The following is a 20,049-nucleotide window of genomic DNA, read 5'->3' as shown; positions in this document are numbered from 1 at the left end:
TAAACTGTTTTAGGGATTCTTCATTTCCAGCACTGTTCTTCTGTAGCAGTATTAGAAATGACCAACAAAACATTAAAGCATTGTTTTTACACAAAAGTAATGTATCATAGACACGCGGAATTGCTTTAAATGTACAGTGTGTGGGACCAGTGCAAAGACTTTCTCGTGACGATAATGTTTATTGTGAAAATATATTAAATGATGCTGGGTACCCATCAGGGGTCATTCTATTCATGCATGCAAGCCATTCTCTTTATAGCCGTTCTTACCAATGGGTAAAGCTGTTGACAAAGATGTGAACCGTCGTACCATGTATGTAAATATCGGTCTGAGATAAAAAAAAAAAAAAGGAATATTTTAAATCCTTGTAAATAAAGATGTAAAAAATAAATCAAGATCAGTCTGCAATGCAGACAGAGAAATATCTATCTGTAATATGTTGAATAAATATTGTGTTGTTTCTGGACAACTGTGTCTGTTTTTCTTTTTTTGTAGGTACTGTTTGGATAACTAGACTTTTCAGTAAGTCAACAGAGCAAAATAGTTTCACAGAATTCTGTAATCCTAAAAATAAATAAATAAATAAATAAATAAATAAAAATGCCTAAACAATAACAGCTGTTAAATAGTAAGCAGCGGGGTTCTGAAAAATATAACATTACACGTCCCCACACGTTGCTACAACTGTTTAAATAACGTGCCTGTCATTTATCATTATTGACATCCTGACACTCTGTCGTGCATATTTACGTTGTATATCTAGGATTTATGTCACAACTGTGTTGTCGCCAATTACCATTAAAGAAAATACCCATTATAGCTCATAATGTAATTATTAACCATAATAAACACAGTAACTCAATAAGAACTAGCGATTCTGGCTTAATTTTCCCTAGATTCATGATGACAAGATTTCAACAATTAATATTATGTATGTTTAAGTATTTCAAATCAATCATAAATGTGTATTGGTTATAAGACGAAAAGAAAATCTAACATTTCTACAATTATTCATATTATCAATTATTCATATGTATCAAATTCTTGTCAAAGTAATAAAAGTATTACGATCCTATTGTATTTTCAAGGAAAGTGACGAATGCATCCTAATAAATAGTAAAATAACTAATAGTTATGTGAGTACACGGCACGTATAGGATGTTTAATGTCAATAGATTTCCGCCATAAAACCATTACAAAAAGTTTCTTTAATTGCGCGTAATGTATTTAATGTATTTTAAGTGTCATACCTGGTCATATGCGTATCTGGCATCAGTATTACAGTCTTAAGGCGCATTTTCATTAAGCTATCTAATGTAAAGATTAACAATTAATATTATGTATGTTTAAGTATTTCAAATCAATCATAAATGTGTATTGGTTATAAGACGAAAAGAAACTTAATCCAAATTATTATTACATTTATTCATATTTTCAAAGGAAGAAGAATAAAGGTTAGGCTTCATAGTTAACATGTATAAAGAAGAAACAAAATAAAACATTAAAGGAAAAGTGCTGCATTGTTAAATGTTCATAATGAATCCTTGATGTGCTCTCTGGTCATAGAGTTCTGCATCAGTGACGCAGTCTTAATAGTTCATCATGCATTGTTTGGTTGAGTCACGCATTACATATGCATGTGCCAGCTTCCGCGTAGTTAAGTACGCATGTAAAATGTTCAGCATCTAGTTGAATAGACACACGTTACGCATTGTGATGATATCAAAAGCATGGCTTCAGTTCAGTTACTTGAAAACACAATATAAGTTTAATACTTATTCCGTTGGTGCGATGTTTAAAACAAAATCTTCTTAACACGTTGAAGAACGTCAGAGTTTGATGACTTGAGAGCGATGAGATGTTTTGAAGAAAGAGCAAATCCAGCAAGCAAGAGCGAATCCAGAGAGAGTGAAAATCCTTGAGTTTAAATAACATGATCTATAGGCGTTCCCTTGTACTGTAAACAAGTCTTTGTCGGTCCTTCCATTGGTTCACAGTATTTGATAGACAGTTGCATGTCACACAAAAAGGGGGTGTTAGAAATGGAATGTATCCGCCTATTTCGTTATCAAAGGATTTTACATTTATCATTTAAACCTCCTATTCAATATAACTTTAGTTATATTCATTGGAGAAGCATACGAATTTCAGTTTCATTCTCAATACCAGTGGCGGTGGTAGGATTTAATTCCTGGGTGGGTGCCAAATTTTCACAGACAGGCCATTTATGACTTAATGGCATAAACGTAATGATGTAATTACCAATATGCGTATTGAGGACACACTATACTGCCAGAAATAGCACCATATTCTCCAAGAACACACACTCTACCAAAACATTTTGATAGTCGGACAATCGATTTACCACCAACCGCCATAGCAGCACAAATTCCATAACGTTAGCATTATAACCATAACCCTCCAGTCAGGTGTCCAGAGCCCTAACCACTATGCCACACTGCTGCCCTGTGTAGGTAATTAGACAGCTAATTGCAAATATAAAAAAAAAAAAAAAACTAAACAGCAGCTGCACAAGGTGGTTGCTTGCGTGCCTTGCAATGAAAGAAAAGTTCCTGTAAGTTTGCTGCCATGTGCTTAATTTTGATACTATAGTATCGAAGACACAAGATCTCATATCTCAGCCGTCCAATCGCAAATCTTTTTTTTTCATAACCATGACAACGGTTTATACATTCTGATACGGTTTGTTATGAAATGTTTTTAATTGTCAATCGCTCCATAACTGGATGGGCCCAGGCCCCTCAGGCCCAAGCGTGTCACCGCACCTGCTCAATATAAAATTATGTTATAAGCATATAAAACACATCATAATACAATCAAAGGATAATATTTAAAAAATGGTTATTAGTTTATAATATTCATTTAAAACATAAAAAACCCTTCAGGTTTATAAACCCTTGGGTGTTATGACACCTTAGGAGGCCAGAGAATTGGATAGCATTTTGGAAGTTTGTGGCCTGTGCCTTATCTAATCAGCTTTGAAGTAGATCTGGTTAAGAATGTTCTGGAATTGATGTTAACAACCCAATCCCCACAGCATGACACACAGACAACAGAATTAAATATCTGAGAAATGCTTATATTAAAATGAATTTAACCATTAAAGTCTGTTTTTAAAGTTGTTTTGTCTGCTCTAGGATTATTGCCCACATTGTCAAACAGGTAACACAGCAATAACGATCCATGAAGTGCTCTTCCTGCAGTGATTTAGGACAGCTCTCAAACTCCACTGCACTAGAGCGGACATTTTGAAAAGAGCTTGAAACAGACTTTAAAGTTAGAAGTGTAAAAAGTTGTCAGGGTGTTAACAATGAAAAGAGAAGTTATTTATTTACAGGTACATTTTTTAAACAGTTGTAGCAACACGTAGGGACATATAACACTATTGAACTTGCAAATCTGGTATCATAGTGAGGTCTATTTTTGGGGACCTAACCCCCCTACTCCCCTTATCCTTGAGATGTACCTACTGGTGTGTTTGCCGTGATTTATTGACCACATTAACAGTGAAATGAGGTCTGCAGAAAAAAAAAGTAATGAAACATACCCCAATGTCTGGTGTTCCTAATTTGGTCACCAATATACAGAATGAATGGTGATATATGGAATGAGTATTCAACTAGAAGCATCAGATTTACATTGTTAATCACCTTGATGATACACACTGTTAATGGGATAGTCTGTACCTAGTAAACATTATTGATACCCCATTGTTCTCTTTCGAGCCTCTATCGGTTTTAATGGGTGTAACAAAGGGCTGGATCAGTCACTAGTGATGTAGTGATAGAAAAAAAGTATTACAAATTACATATCTGTCAGAGAACACAGTGCCAGCTAAACTTTCTGAACCAGAATGTAATTCTCAGCAAAACAATACTGTGTAATTAGTGTGTACCATTTGATTCAGTAATACAAAGAGGAGACGAGGTGTGTAAAGTACTGGAAGACACCATCAAAGTGGGGGAGAATGAAGAACATCTTAAAAGGCCACATGTTTTTGTTTTATGGCAGAAAGACCTTGTAGGCGTGCCAGTTTGTTTACCCTTCCAAGTCACCTCCATCCTTGTTCCTGTTATTTGCAGCAGCAGGAGGGAATGAGTGTTTTTAAAGCTGTTACATTACTTACGGACCACAATGCCAGGTCTTAAGATTTTTACCATCAAAATTATTGAACAAGAAACAATATTGAAAAATAACAATTTTTTTCAATCACATTTTGAACTGTCTGCGGAGCAACACTGTATTTACATTTGCAACTGATTATTATTATTATTATTATTATTATTATTATTATTATTATTATTTAGTAATCACCAATTATTGTTTGTATTATTTTCTCCCAATTTGGCATATCCAATTATTTTTTAGGCTCAGCTCCCCTAAATCCACGAAATCGAAATCAGGCATATGTACAGGTGGAAAATGTGGACGTGATAGATTCTGTCATAGATTCTGAAAGATTTTTTTTTTTTTAAATCAATCTTAGGATGTTTCTTTTCTGAGCTCCACTTTGATGGTGATACTGACACATATTGCCTGCTGCCTCTTTGTTTCGAATTACTATTTTTTCTATTCTTATTAAACTGTTACCCTCTCTGTATTCATGTAACAAGTGAAAAAAATATCAACTACAGACTGCTAAACACATGTTACTGCATAATTTTATGTACATTGGTATAGCTGCATGGACCCTCATTCAGAATGAGCACTTGACAGCAAGCAGGCTTCACCTGGAATCAACCCCACTGTCCCTCCCCCAGCTGCCAGCACCTTGATGCTGTGGGAAGCTCACTCTGCACTATTGTGCTGTCTGTGCAGCTCCATGCTTTACTATGAAAAGCTGTAGAAGGGTTCCTGGAAAAGACTAGAGACGTAAAAGGTAGTGGTCCTCACTTGTGTATTATAACTAACTTTTGACCTTGCAGATTTTGAATTCCATCATGGAAGAAGTTTTAGAGCATGAAGGACATTTCCATAACCCACTGGATCAGATGGACTTCATTGTTAAAACACTGAAGGAAGGTAAGAACAGGCTATCCCTATAGTTAACTGTACTGTAGGGGTATAGGTAAGTACAGGCAGACTGGAAGGCTCTTGTATCTGTGTGCCTGTCTGCATCGCGTATAACCTAAAGGATTTGCCTCTAGTTAAGGCAATTCATGTTAAAAATGTGTGTCTGGAAATTGAATCTTCTTGGCATTTTAGTCCATAAAGTATTTACAAAAAAGGTAATTAGTGAATGATAAGGAAAGCAATCGGTTTATTTAACTTCCACATTCTAAGAATGGAACACTTTTTGACTGCTAACACCACTGCTCCGCTCTCTGCGTTGATCAGTCACTGATTTGATACAAATCAAAGTTTCTTTCGCATGAAGAAATGTGTATATTTTGGACACGACAGAATCGATTTCCTAAGCGCTTTTTCTCGGAATACATGTTTTAAACACGGGTGGATAGTAAGAGACATTGCTGTGTGTTTTGGTAAGGCTGCAGTCATGGGTATAGCATTTAAAAATAAAAAGAAGGAAGGAGATTGGGACTTTTTTTCCCTGTGACGTTTCTAGTTTTGCTTTTAGTGTCACATGCAGCTCATGGTAAAACGTTGAAAGACTGCTTTGCAATGGAAGTGAAGCCAAGGCCAACCCTAAGAGCTTTCGAAGTGCAACACGTTACAGAGCAGGGTCTTACTTTCATGCATGTCCTGATTTCCAAATGATGCTATTTTGCAGGGATGGAAACAACCCCCATTGCATAGCTCCTGGTTTAACTAATAAGACACACCTGTGCTTGTTACCTCTACACTGTGGCTAATCAAGCTTGTATTAAAACCTGGAATGGGTGAAACTCTTACGCAATAGGGGTCTTCTTTCCATCCCTGTTTTTGGCTACTTTCCATAGGGTGCAGATGAATATACAATGTAATAATTGACTTTATAAAGTTTAAAAACTGTCTGAAACCTTTCTTTTTTATAACAGATCCAGATCTTCAGCTCTTCTTGCTGATCCACAACATCGATGGGCAGATGCTGTGAGGAGATAAAACCCAACAGATACTGGCACAGCTGGCTGCAATCCCAAGTCTTCACTTCATAGCCTCCATTTACCACATCAACACACCTCTATGTCAGTAACATGCAGCCTTTTTACTACAAGCGCCCAGCTTAATCTGTTGGGATACGCCCTTTCAGTTCAGTCTACATATTAGTTTAAGTCAGTTTCTGCTGCTCTCGGTTAAATTAGAAGGACCATTTTATAACCATTCTACACATTTACAGGGCTTAGGACTTTCCTTCCTGTCACATGATATGCTACAAATATTTTTGTAAAACGTCTTCAGATCAACTGTGGCCAGTTCTGAGTTAAATGTCGTTTCTGTCATTTTATTTATTCATCTTTTAACTTTCAAGACTACGCTGTATGTAGTTATATGTAGTTATATTAAAATGAACAAGAAGTCTGTCTTTTGAGAATGTCCTACCAATGAGAAATGAAATAACTTTGTTATATAACCCTTATTCTTGAGTAAAATGGATTCCTGGGTTCAAATAAATCACAAGTGAAATTTAAATGAGGTGGTTTTCAATGTAGCAGTCAGTGGCACAATTGACCTAAAGAGTAATCTGCTCTGTTATTACCGCTGCTCAGATACACACGGGGTATTTTTGTTTGTTTTTACACAGCGTGGGGCCAGTTCAAGATGAGTTTAACTGGCTGTGATAGGAGACCACCACGTACCAGTCGTACATCGCGGAGGCTTTGTACGAGAACTCGCTGCTCTTCAAGCAGTCTGGAGCCCTGGCGCTCAACTCGCTCACACATGTCATGCGCAGTCTGACGCCTAACGCAAGGTAACCCATTCCCTCTGCAAGACTGAGCTACAGCAGGAACATAAATAGGGGATGTTGTGTGATTCTGTAGTAACTTCGTACACTGATTGGCTAGTTTCACAGACCCTGATTCTCACTAATCTTGGACTTACTGATGTTGTTTTAGGTAAAGTAATCCAAGATGAGGGCTAATCAGGGACTGTGAAACCAGGTGTGAGTGTCCAGGTGGTTCAAGGAACAAGAAAGACATACTATGCTAATTGTGTGTGCTCAACAGTTATCCACATTTTACTAGAGCTTTTAAAACTCTGCTTAGTGTACCAGCAGAGCTAAAGTAGTTGAGGGTAATTCATTGCCTTGGCCTGTGCTAGGATTAACAAGAGGAGTATTCTACACACATACACTGTTTTTTAATTAATTTTAGGGGAATATTCAGACTGCTAGCAGAATTTCAGCTTGAAATAAAAAGCATTGCTAAGAATTTAGGAGCCCATATATATATATATATATATATATATATATATATATATATATATATATATATATATTAGGATACATCATCCTTTATAAGTGAGGGAACCTGCAAACGACACAATTTGTTGTGTTACAACCTGAATTCTTGATGCATTTAAATGTGATTTACACAGCCTACTCAACACTTTGAAGAGGCGAGAGAATTTACAGCAGTTAACGAAAAATAAATAAAACTGAAATGTCTTGGTTAGATAAGTATTCACCCCCCTGAGTCAATACTTGGTAGAACCACCTTTTGCAGCAATTACAGCTGTGAATCTTTTGGGGTAAGTCTCTACCAGATATGCACATCTGGATCGTGCAATATTCGCCCATTCTTCTTGGCAAAATTATTCAAGTTGAATGGGGATCATTAGTGGACAGCAATCGTCAAGGCTTGACACAGATTCTCAATCGGATTCAAGTCCGGGCTTTGACTGGGCCACTCTAGGACTTTGGCTGTGTGCTTGGAGTCATTGTCCCACTGAAAGGTGAATCTCCATTCCAGTCTTAGGTCTTTTGCAGACTGAAGCTGGTTTTCCTCAAGGATTTGCCTGTATTTATCTCCATCCATTTTGCCCTCTATCCTGGCAAGTTTCCCAGTCCCCGTCGATGAAAAGCATCCCCATAGCATGATGCTGCCACCACCATGCTTCACAATAGGGATGGTGTTACTTGGGTGATGTGCTGTGTTGCGTTTGCGCCAGACATAACACTTTGCATTTAGGCCAAATAATTCAATTTTTGTTTCATCGGACCGCAGAATCTTTTGCCACATCTTTTCAGAGTCTCCCCCATACTTCTTTGCAAATTCCAACCAGGATTTTACATGGGCTTTTTTCAGAAATTACTTCCTTCTTGACCACTCTTCCATACAGGCCAGATTTGTGGAGTACCTGAGCTATTGTTGACACATGGACAGTTTCTCCCATCTCAGCCATGGAACGCTGTAGGTCTTTCAGAGTTGTCATTGGCCTCTTGGTGGCTTCTCTGACCAATGCCCTTCTTACCCAGCTGCTCAGTTTGGGAGGATGGCCTGCTCTAAGCAGATTCTGGGTGGTGCCGTATACCTTCCACCACTTATTGAACAACTTGACAGTGCTCTAAGGGATATTCAATGCCTTTGAAATCTTTTTACACCCCTCCCGATCTGTGCCTTTCCAGAATTTGGTTTTGTTTTGGAAGCTCCTTGGTCTTCATGGTAGTATCTTTGCTTTGAATGCACTACCCAACTGTGGGACCTTAGAGACAGGTGTATGTGAACCACTTTTATTGCACACAGATGGACTCCATTTAACTTATTGTGTGAATTCTGAAGGCAATTGGTTGCCCCTTGAGCATATTTAGGAGTGTCATAGCAAAGGGGGTGAATACTTACCTAATGAAGACTTTTCAGGATTTTATTTTTTCACACATGTCCAAGGGGGGCGAATACTTCCTATAGGCACTGTGTGTGTGTGTGTGTGTGTGTCTATATATATATAAACACACACATACACACTGCACAACCTTGAAATTGTGAAATGAGAATTCTAGGTGGTATACTGTATGTACTCAAAGGTTACTTTTTTTTAATCTTATTTTTTTCTTTGTTTATGGGGCTAAGGGTTTTCTTTCCAAGACTTTTTACCAGCGCTGTCATGAGGCTTTCCTGGTGAACAGTGACATCACTGTGAGGACCCAGCTAACAGAGTTCAGGGACCACAAGCTCATTAGGACCAAGAAGGTGAAAGGAAGAGCACTGTAACAGGGAGAGATCAGCTCGAAGTGCACAGATAATACAATTTGTTTTGTTTGTTTTTCCTGTAGGGTGCAGATGATGTTGAGTATCTGATCATACCCATTGAGACTGGACACGGATTTCCTGGAAAAGGAAGATACAAATAAAGGAACGCTGGTGGCCCGTGCTACCTATGCATTATCTTACTAATACCAGTGTGCTCAACCATGTCTGTTTTAAACCTACTGCATCAAACCTTGACAGAAGGTGTAACTAGCACTTTATTGGTAGCTTCTGCAGAAGTACTATCCATCTTAGTGTTGTACAATGTATTTTGATAGCACTTAAAGTTCTAGTACTGTAGTAAAAGTTTTCAATAGTAGAGCAATACCCCCACACCTCCAATGTGGTGAAGATGATTTATACAAAATGCATTTGTATGTACATTTTGTATTTGTAAAAACACAAATAAATAAAAGCATTGAATATGTATTTATTCATTTTCCCATTCAAGTGTTAATAAATTGAAATGTAACACAGTTAACTCACAACAATTAAATGATAATTATATATATATTTCAGTAAAATTGCTGATAGATGAAGCTCAAATGTACATACCAGGTGCTCAATCTACTGTACAGAACAAAATTATATATAAACTCTGTTCCGGTAGTGATATATAGTAAAACGCAGTATCACTCCTAAATGAAAAACATTCGCGAAAAGGATACTGTAGTTTATTTAGTGCGTTACTATTTAACATGATCCATATTCAAGGAAAAATATATAATTTTAAATTATATGCAGGGCATTTACTGTACATTAAATTATCACCTCCATTAATACTGTGTGATTTTAAGCTGTATTTTACTTTATTTTAATAAACTGGATGCACTAATAATAAAATATTTATATAAATCCAAAATATATTCTTATATATATTCTTTTCAACCTTGTAACCAATTCAAACTTTTATAAATTAATACAATTACTAGTGTTTTACTGAAAATGCATTCTAATCTTGTGTTATCTTAACACACATTGTAAATGTATTGTATAACAATAAAGCTAAACAAACACTGTTCAAGATTATATTTTTGGATACACGATACCCAGGTTTCTTAAATCCAAACTGAACGTCCCAATACAGTCTGGTTAACTCCTGCATTTCCCTTACCAAAATAAATGCAGATTTAAAAATAAACATAATGTATGTCTTCACCCTGCCATCCAGGCTATGATAGTAATGATTAATTTTTATACCTACATAGCAAAATAATAATGGACTACATCATAGACTTACTGGCACCATAAAAGAAAATAATAATCATAAGTCACACTCAACTAACACGCTTCACATGTATTGATAGAATTTCACGATGGCCACGCAGAATTTTCATCTAACAGGCTCTCTACCCTGCACTAAGACAATGCAATGAACGATCGAAGTGAGAGAAAACACTGGAGCTATTACCAACGATGGAAAACACTCCAAACACACTCTGTAAGTTCTATTGACTAACAAAACCTGAATTCCCAGAAGATTGTTGGGCTGATCAGGAGGATACACGTGGTATACTGTATCACAGGTCAGTGGCTAGAAAGAAATATTCCTTAAACTTAAAGCCATACATTTGTAGGAAAGAAAATTGATAGGTTTACATTTTGGAAAATGCATGCCTCTTTATTCAGGGAGCAGTGTTACATCTCAGCCACAATGAGGTGACTTCCGTTACTACTTTGTGATTGCAGTCTGTACCTGACAATGCCAGAACATAAAGACAACAAACCACTGGTCAAGCTGCTTCAGATACCAGAGAGACACAGCAGTTTCTAGCACTCTACTGTGCCAACGCAATGTTGTGATTCTCATGACTGACTGTTAAAATCAGGAATATGGTCCATACTGTAAGCAACAAAACTAGCTTTTCCTTGGGGGCACACGTACACACAGTAGTGTTACAATCTTTTGCTGCCTAAATAGTATCTTTACTCTTGCAACATTTATTTATTTATTTATTAATACCAGTGATGGCCTGTGACTTGCTAAGACAGCGAGCTGGTGGAATGTCTAAACCAGGGTTTGCTGTGCCCCCCTTCAGAGATTTTGTCTTTCGTATGCCCCCCGACCCCAGCACAATATTTAGAAAAATATGATTTTCCTAAATTAATATATTGTAACGTTGCGTGTAAAATGAAAGCAGGGTGTAAAATTCAGCAGTTTTTTAGCATAGGTCAAATAAACAATTGCGGATCACGCAAAGCAAAACAAAATAATAAAAACCTATCTCTCTGTGCTAAATTCCAGTCTACCTCTCACTCTCACTCAGACAGCCTCAGACAAGTGCGCTCAGACACACACTCCTATTTATCACTTGGCATTAAACCGCGCCTTCCATCCACCTTCATCAATCCCGGGCATACCATTTGGACCTTAATCTCCCACCAGTATTGTAGGGGTACAAGTGTCCAGCACGTCCAGGATTGGTGAACAAGGACAGACTGGTAACCAACTCCCACCCCTGCTCGCTATCTAGTGGCGTGACTATGCAATACAGAAACATAAAAGACAAACAAATGGGATAGTCAATAAGTCCTGCAACGATGGAAACTGGGTTGTTACACTATTCTAGCGCTGAGCGTGCTGTAGGAACTACCAAGATACAGTGCAGATGGGACAGTGGCAAAGGTGCAACATTTAAATAAGCGACTAATCTTTTAAATAAAGTTATAATATATATATTGAAGATGGATTGTATTAACATCAGTACAGTCACTTATTCTCGTTCTTCACTCCACATTTAAAAGAGAAAGTAAGGACTTGGAAGATTTAAAAGCACATTTAATTGTTTCTTACCCGATAACACTCCAACACGATTTCATCGTGTCGGTTTTGTGCGAGTCTGAAGCCGACACGATACCGAAGGACCGACGAGCAAAATCCATTGACATAGAAGAAGTCAGAAATGTATTTTACTGTTAGGTATTGGCGCCTCCCTAATAACCTCATCGGCCCCCCCAGGGGGCATGCCCCACAGTTTGAAAACCTCTGGTCTAAACTCTTGAGTTTACACTCAGTAACGTGAGAGACAGAAATGCAGCAAGGGCTCTTGGTGCTTATTTTAATTTCAGGCATGTTTCGTTTTTGTGAATGCTTATCAAGTTTGGTTAAATGATTTTACACAGGTGACTGATACTACATCTCTTTGGCCACTCCTGAACTACTGCAGTCAGAAGAGGGTTGTGGATACGGCGCTTCTATGGCACTGTTCCATTTGTGATGGTTACTGCTTGAAGACCTCTTGTATATAAAGCTGAGCCTCCTTCCTCTGCAGAGTGTGCAATCTGTTCTCTGTTGTCTTGCGAACCACATCCAAACTCTCTGCATCCAGATCCTTTAGCAGCAGTAGAACCGCATTCAAAACATTACTCTGTGGGACAATTGCACACAAAAGAAAGCGAGAATAGTATTATTTAGACCAGGCATGAAACTGAATTGCACAAGACCTTTTACTAGATTTTATTTATTTTTTTAGTCACAATATTTTTGTGATTGCACAAGACAATGCTTGCAGTAAAAGACTAGGAAGTTTGTGGTAGGGTGCTTTGATTGTCAATTGAGTAAACATAATAAATACTAACCTTTTTACCCGAAGTAGATCTTCTTTCCTTGGGGGTGGTAAAGGATGGGAATTTATCTCTGGTTAAGGGCTTCATCCCCAGCTGCTCACCGATTTTACTAGAAAAATCAAAAGTGGTATTAATGCCTCTCTGCAATCAGACCCACTGCACTGGTACAAGAATAAAGCAGTTTGTCTACAGAATTGTATTTGCAATTATTTGCATATCCTAAAAGGTAAAAAAAGGACAAGTGAAGAACCAAAAGAGATTCTCAGCACCTGCACAATGTGTTACTTAGTTGAAAATTTCAAAATATTTCAGATGCTAAGTACATACTGTACATTGTTTATTAGGGCTCCATGTTACTTGTTTTCTGGCATTTGTACTCATGCCCAGATTAAACAAATTGAATGTGTTGCCGAATACAATATATCTTATTTTTTTTAAACTTTACTGCATGTTCTGGACTATCTTTCTGTGCAATACTGAGTCCAGAACTGAATATTAAAAACCAACTTGAAGACATTCTCAGTGAGTGTGATTTGTGTGTGGAAACTATAGTAGTGGCTAGACAAACTAACAACAATGAAAAGTACACTCTCCAAAATGTTATCCAAACAGAATTGTTAGACACAACACAAGTGTGACTTCCTCCATCCACACTACAACAGGATACTGCATTCCTCTAGTCACCTGTGTTTTGAACTTAACAGAGGGGATCAGAACTCTTGAACCTGACAGTAAAGAAGTTTCAGAAAAAAAGAAAGCAAACAATGCCAATAAAAGGCATTAACCTGAGCTTTGGTTTACTGACAGTTTAATTGTACCAAAGCAAGATCAACTCCCCTCCCGAAGTTAATGCGAGATCAAAAGTTAATAAAGGAAACCCTGATTATGAAAACTAAAGCCCAGTAACAGAATAATAAAATGCATTCATTAGCGCTGTGACAGGCTGGCGTTGCGGTGATGTCAGGCCAGATGGAGGAAGCAAAACACGCACAAGGTACTGCAGGGCAAAAAACACGCTGTGCGCCGTTTATTTAAATACAAAAATATAAATAAAATATTTAAACAAAAAACACTACTCACAGAACGAAACAAAAACAAAATCACAAACAGAAAACCACAGGCCTAAACTGATCCTATACTTTTGTTTTAGTTTCATTTCGTTTCATTTTGTTTCTCTCCTCCCGCTCTCCCGTTCCTCCTGTGAACAACCACACGGAGTGCAGAGAGCTGCAGGTTTATATACTGTGGCCGAGGGGTTTAACTAGCTAGTAATTATTCTATTACCCCTCGGCCAATCTGCACGACTTTATTAATTATTAATGTGGATGGGCTTCCCGTCCACGCTGCAACATAAAAATAAAAACAAAACATACTGCCACACCGTCAAAACAATTTTAGCCGTCATGTTTACATATAACAATAAACAAATAAATAAATCATAATGCAAACATAAAATAAACTGCACAGGGGCAGTGGGGGAAACTCTGTTCTAAAAATATATACTGTAAAGAGCTCCTCGCCCTTTTACAAGTGCAATAGTCAGTTGCCTGTATTTGAATTTCACTTCTGCATCAACTTCCTATTTCTTAGCAGCAGATAAACAAGCTGACTGTGGTGGGAAAATTACATCTAATGTAATTTATGCATTAACCTTTGAGCTGTCTGTACATGGGTTTGCTTCGCCTGTGTGACTTAAAAAGAGATTATATTAATGTAATAAGAAGTTTGAAGCTTATATTTTTTTTAAAAGTTTGTTCAAAATAAGTCTAGACATATCTCTCTCTCACTTTTTGCCTGCATCCTGTTACTTCTAAGCTAGAACAGGAATGCCCAAATATAGTCATGTTTTTCTTCTCTTTCTGTAACTGCAAGAAGCCTACGTGACAAGACAAGAGATGATCATGGTATCAGAACTGCTTGCTAGAACCATGATAAGTAACAATATAGTAGTTGTATTTGATTATGCTTATATGATATTTGTATTTGTTTATGCTTTTATTATATTTGTATTTGATTATGCTTTTATTTGATATCTGTATTTGTTTATGCTCCAGTTTGTTTATGCTGTTATGATTTCTTCTCGTCTGCTGAAAAGCAGGTGGCTCATACGCCAGTCGGAAAGATACTGACTATGGGCTGAAACCATTGGCAACCGCAAACTGCATGCTAGCAGGTGCTTCCCATGACTCTTCATATGAAATGTCACTAACCCTCTTTTGTTTCAGGGCGGGTTTGTAATTAGAATAAGCTGTTATGATTGGTCTCATCTTAATCTTCTAAGTTGTTGCTATCTGATAATATTGAATTAAGCTTCTGTGATTGGCTTGCAATAACTATAGGTTACAAAGTATATATTATGCATACAAGCTCTGCGGAGCTCAGAACTTTGCTCGGTTTCCTAACACCTGCGTGTGTTGAGATTGTTCTCAGGTTTGCAAACTTTAACTATTAAATTTATTTACTCAATCTTGCCTGTTCTACTGAGTCTCTGTCTTACAGAAGTTTAAAGTGTAAACTTCCACAACACTGACATGAAGCATTGCTCCAATTTTTGTTCCACTTGCTGAAACTTGTAGCACATTTACAGTAAGTACATTCAATAAATATATTTTTTAATATTCTTGTTTTTTCTATGTATTGAGATATAGGTTCATGTTAGTATTTAACTTCTAGCATTGTGGGTTTTAAACGACATTAAATTAGTTTACGGCTTAAATTCTTAAGGAAAAGGCTATAACTCTTAATCAGATTCCCTTTAACCCGATTGGGCAATATGAGGTGCCTAATCAAGGATCTCTATTGGTATTTTACAAACTATGTTTAATTTGTTTTCCAAATAAATCTGTTAGAAAATATGCAAATACAGTATTCATTTATGTAGCAGCCCTTTTTTCTACTTCATGAATGAAAATCTCTTTTAGTACACGCCCTCTGAATATTGTCTTTCAATGCAGACTAAAGTCTGCTTCCTCGCTGTCCTATACTTTCAGTCTCTCTATTTAAATTTAGTGTAACATTTGACCCACAAGTATAGGATTGGGTCATTTTTTAGCAACAGGAATGCTCTTCAAGGGTTTCAAACCTGCTGAAAGTACCCCTGTTCGACCCATCCTAGCCCCCTGACAATTTGTCAGACTTATTGGTAAGCAAGTACAAAAACAAATGGGATCTGAGAAGAAAAAAACAAGCAAAAAATAAAAATAACAAAATAACAAAAACAAAACCTAAAGGCAAGACATTTTTTTTGTTTCATACTGTTAAAATTATATTTTGAAAAATATATCCTTAAAAAAAAAAAAAAAAAAAGCCCCCCATCTGCTTACTTGGTCTCCTCCATGCTGAAGCTGAGCGAGTCGTTCTCATTGTCTGTTGACTGGTCAGTCAGGTTTTGCTCCTCGGGGAACACCGGCACCCCATTGCCTGTGCTCTCCCAGAAAGGGGGTGCAGTGATCTCTTCTCCTTCCTCCAGAGCACGGGACAGGTCCTCCTCAGTGACCGCTGAAACTCATCAATCAATCAGTCAGTAAGTCGGGCTGTTACACAGGTTCTCAACAGCACCCCGATATTAATAAACCATCCAAAGTTTGTATTTACTGTAACATTACTGAAATAGGGTGTGTGATTTGTATACTGATTCAATTTATAAACATTACTTTAACAGAGATTAGTTTAGGCTCATTTGTTGGTAACTGTGCACATTGGTATGTTTAAGACATGAGCAAACTTCACAAAGATGCAATTTAAAAACCAATTTATATACTGTATATAAAAATAGGCGCATTTTACAGTATGTTTTCAAATAAATCATATATTAAAAGATGCTATTAAGTAATCCTTCAGCACTGAAGAAAGTCAGATATATGGCAAGGTCAATTACACTTTAATAACTCATTCAGAAATTAGAGAAACTTAATTATCCAAACACTTGTCTAATTTGATAACTATGTTTCTTTTCGGTACTAGTCAATAAATGTATCAGCAGTTTACAATGAACAGAATTTAAATTAATCTCAATGTATTTGATTTACACGTTCAGAATTACGTTTAACTTGAAATAATCATGCTTTATTCATTTAAAAAATAACCGCTTAGCTTAGTATGTTGAAAATACACATCATGGGGTTATATTAATGTGAGTAACAGGTTAGTAAAGCATAGTCTAAAAAATAACTGGACTAACCCAGTATCTTGTTTTACAATCCTCTAGGGGCCTGATGACTCATAAGTTGTGTTTATTGCATTTGAGAACATCTTAAAACCTAACCTGCAGTCTATCTAGAGGCGTCTGTTTCATTGCAGCTGAAACTATCCCGCATACTAACCACATAATCATCCCCAGTTAAGATGCTACTTTTAGTTTGTAAGCAATTGACAATTACTGACTGTTTAAACATAAACTAGACTGAAGCGTGGATGTGTTTAAACTTGTCCCACTAACCCCTTCAGAAAAAAACTTCCATTTTTTATTCAAATAAGGAAGTGGGCTTTCCTATATACAAACAAAGTGCATACATTTCATATTCAGTAACTTGCAGGATTTTTTCACCCAAATGAGCACTCAGCAAACAGTACGTTACTCCTCTCTGGATTTTAATTGAATCAAAAATCATTAAATACAATACCCCCTCGTTATTTCACTATCTTACATCTACACATCAAAAAAAAACATGAAATATTGAAGGCTGTGATTTAGTGATGAGCCCTTATGGAGTAAAAAAACAAGTACAATCTTAAGTAACAAAATGCCACAAATTAACCGAATTATTGAATTATCAAAGCATGAAATAACAAAGACAGCACTGAAGCAACACACTAATCAATACAAAATATAAACCATGTAGAGTGTGCCGCCTCCCTGGAGTGTACAACAGTTAAATGTGTGATCCTCTGATACAACAGGCTGCTTGCAACCCTCTTTAAGCAATGTGTTACTCTGAGCAATGTGGCCCACTTTGGTTATCCAGCTTCTGCAGGTTCGACAAGTTGCGAAGCACCGTCAGCCTGAACTTCTGAGAATCCTGACCACAGCAGGGGTTCTCCGACAGCCACAGGACGCGCAGGCGAGTCAGGGGCTTGAGGTAGTACAGCTCGGATATACTGGCGATGCTGTTCTTTCTCAGGTACAGCTCTGTCAGGTTGTGACACTGGCTGATGTGCTCCAGTGAAGAGATTTTGTTTGCACTGTGAAATAAATAAATACAAAGGACAAACCTAGCATGAGTTAAACTGATACTGAATGCAAACTAACTTTTTTGGCGTTGCTATCTCCTGCACTGCCTTGCCTTCATATATTCAAATCAAATGTTCGTTTTCGTTAGTATTAACTATTGTCACAGTCGTCCCAATGCTACCTTGTATTTCTACAATATTGTTTCTTTCTTTTTTTTTTTAGCAGACATAAATGTTTTTTTCTCAAATGTTCTGGGTTACTTATCAACCAGGGAATGTAGCAAAAAAAAAAACCTCCAATACTCAGGAACTTGGAGTTCTCAGAACATTTTTAACTAAACTTAATGCTGATAGTTACCATTCCACCTTATTGATAGAAGGATATCTCCTGCAGATAAGAAGTGCTTACCTTAGTGTCAGGACCTCAATGTTTGGTATTTCAGTGAATATAGATATCTGGAAAAAAATCAAAAACATTGTACAGTATTAAAATTTGTATAAGATTTTGTAATTGAGAGAAAGCACAGCACACTTATCAGAATAGACTATTCTGCTAAAGAATAAATACAGAATGTCAGTACCATGAAAAAGTAGGTCACCATTATCAATAGCCACAGCATTGCATGTATAATAATCACTCAACAAATGTGCATGCTTAGATTTGTCAAGTACAATTTGTTCTCAATATATTGCCTTACACAGTTAGGCCAATCAGGTGTCAGTAGAACAAAGTCATCAATGAGTTGGCTAAATCTGAAACCAAATGCATTTCCATTCCAGTTTTACTTTTTTATTGTTTTGTTACTGCTATTTTTGTATTATTAGTGTTCTATTGATATCTGTTGTTGGTTTCAAATCAGTGTCCTTTGTTTAGCTCTAAACTTCAGCATCAAGCATCTGGGCTGTACCTCCAGTGAGCACAGCACAGCACAGGCAGCTTCTGGCACCTTTTAGTTAGGATGCCCCATGCTGAACACACAGATTGTCTCTAAAATACCCCTGGCCGCCTGTGTCTGTTTTTTACAGATTAAATACTGTCTGACATAATCATGAGGCAGGTTCACACTTTTATTGGGTTCTTTAACAACTCTCTAAATATATTTTAAAATCCATATTTGGATGGATGGATGGGGTTTGTGGTTGCATTCAGTCCCCACTCCAATAATATAGATTGTATGCATTTACCATAGTTCACCACAATTTACCAAACCTATCTGAGCTTTACAATTTTTAACCATGCTTCACCGTATTTTCACTATGCTTTAACTATGGTACCATTTTATAAGGGGTGCTAAGTAAATTCAGAAAGCTGGACACACTAAACCAAACATAACTATTTGTTAAAAAGATGCATATTGAGGAATATAAAAACCAAATGTTTAATTTTAAACCAATTCACTTTAACAACAAGTAAAGACTTTATTGGAATTAAAATACACCAGCCAGCTAATCCTCAAAGGAATCATAAAGCATTTCTGTTTGGAACTGACAAAAACACATGCCGATATTTAATTTGCTTTAAGGACCCAGTAAACTGACAAGGCATGCAGAGTGGAGTGTAGACACAAAGGAAATAAATCCCAGAAGCTGAAAACAAAATTTAAATGGATTCAGATCAGGGTAAATAAATAAATGTCGATTTATCGATGGAACGATACACAATAGGTATTAATGGGTGCAATAGGCAGGACTGTATCATTTTGGAGAACTGACACAACATAAACACATTGTTTGGTAAAGTGAATGTTACAATATTTAATTTCTAAAACAAAAATATAAGCTTATGTATTTTTTAATTTTATTTGAATGGAAACAGCAGTTCGGGGGAGTATAAGACAGTAATTTTATCGTAATATAGTATTAGGGTTATCATACTGAAACAATGCTACGTGTATCTCAAGTTGTGTTGACACTCATTATAATGCTGCAACTGAGATTATGGGCGATCAATTACATTTTCTTTAACTGAAATGGGAGCTTGAGCAATCTGACCCTTATTAAATACACAATTCCATTTAGTTTAATACTTGTAAACATTTTGACATTCACTATAAACGTTTAGCTAAGTGCAGAGAAACAAAATGCAGTCAGTTGTGTTTGGATTAAACAGTAGGTATACAGTATTTCATTCTGTATCGCTTACTACGGTAAATAGAATGTAGAATGT

General features: G+C 36.7%; 2 protein-coding genes and 1 long non-coding RNA gene across 4 annotated transcripts in view; 2 read left to right on the top strand and 1 right to left on the bottom strand.

Annotated features, from left to right (window-relative positions):
* Positions 1-4,952: 4,952 nt before the first annotated feature.
* Positions 4,953-9,472, top strand: LOC121321417. The gene is made up of 3 exons (XR_005950937.1): positions 4,953-5,043; positions 6,000-6,871; positions 9,173-9,472. It is a non-coding gene; the product is annotated as an uncharacterized LOC121321417 (long non-coding RNA).
* Positions 9,473-12,152: 2,680 nt separating this feature from the next.
* LOC121322248 (cilia- and flagella-associated protein 410-like) lies at positions 12,153-18,394 on the bottom strand. Its single transcript, XM_041261929.1, has 6 exons — positions 18,292-18,394; positions 17,665-17,894; positions 16,120-16,211; positions 16,037-16,086; positions 12,726-12,822; positions 12,153-12,514 (listed from the first exon to the last, which is right to left on the bottom strand). The coding sequence occupies exons 1-6, from the start codon at positions 18,357-18,359 to the stop codon at positions 12,368-12,370; spliced, it is 684 nt and encodes a 227-aa protein (XP_041117863.1). The 5' UTR covers positions 18,360-18,394; the 3' UTR covers positions 12,153-12,367.
* The window catches only part of LOC121322247 (transient receptor potential cation channel subfamily M member 2-like), a 45,578-nt gene continuing 40,558 nt past the window's right edge, over positions 15,030-20,049 (top strand). For both annotated transcript variants that reach the window (XM_041261927.1, XM_041261928.1), the window contains exon 1: positions 15,030-15,299. The gene's annotated coding sequence lies outside the window, so the exon portion shown is untranslated. The remainder of the gene's footprint in view (positions 15,300-20,049) is intronic.

The sequence above is a fragment of the Polyodon spathula genome, chromosome 10, assembly GCF_017654505.1.
Source record: "Polyodon spathula isolate WHYD16114869_AA chromosome 10, ASM1765450v1, whole genome shotgun sequence".
NCBI classification, from domain to species: Eukaryota; Metazoa; Chordata; class Actinopteri; order Acipenseriformes; family Polyodontidae; genus Polyodon; species Polyodon spathula.
This window is presented reverse-complemented; position numbering and strand designations above follow the sequence as displayed.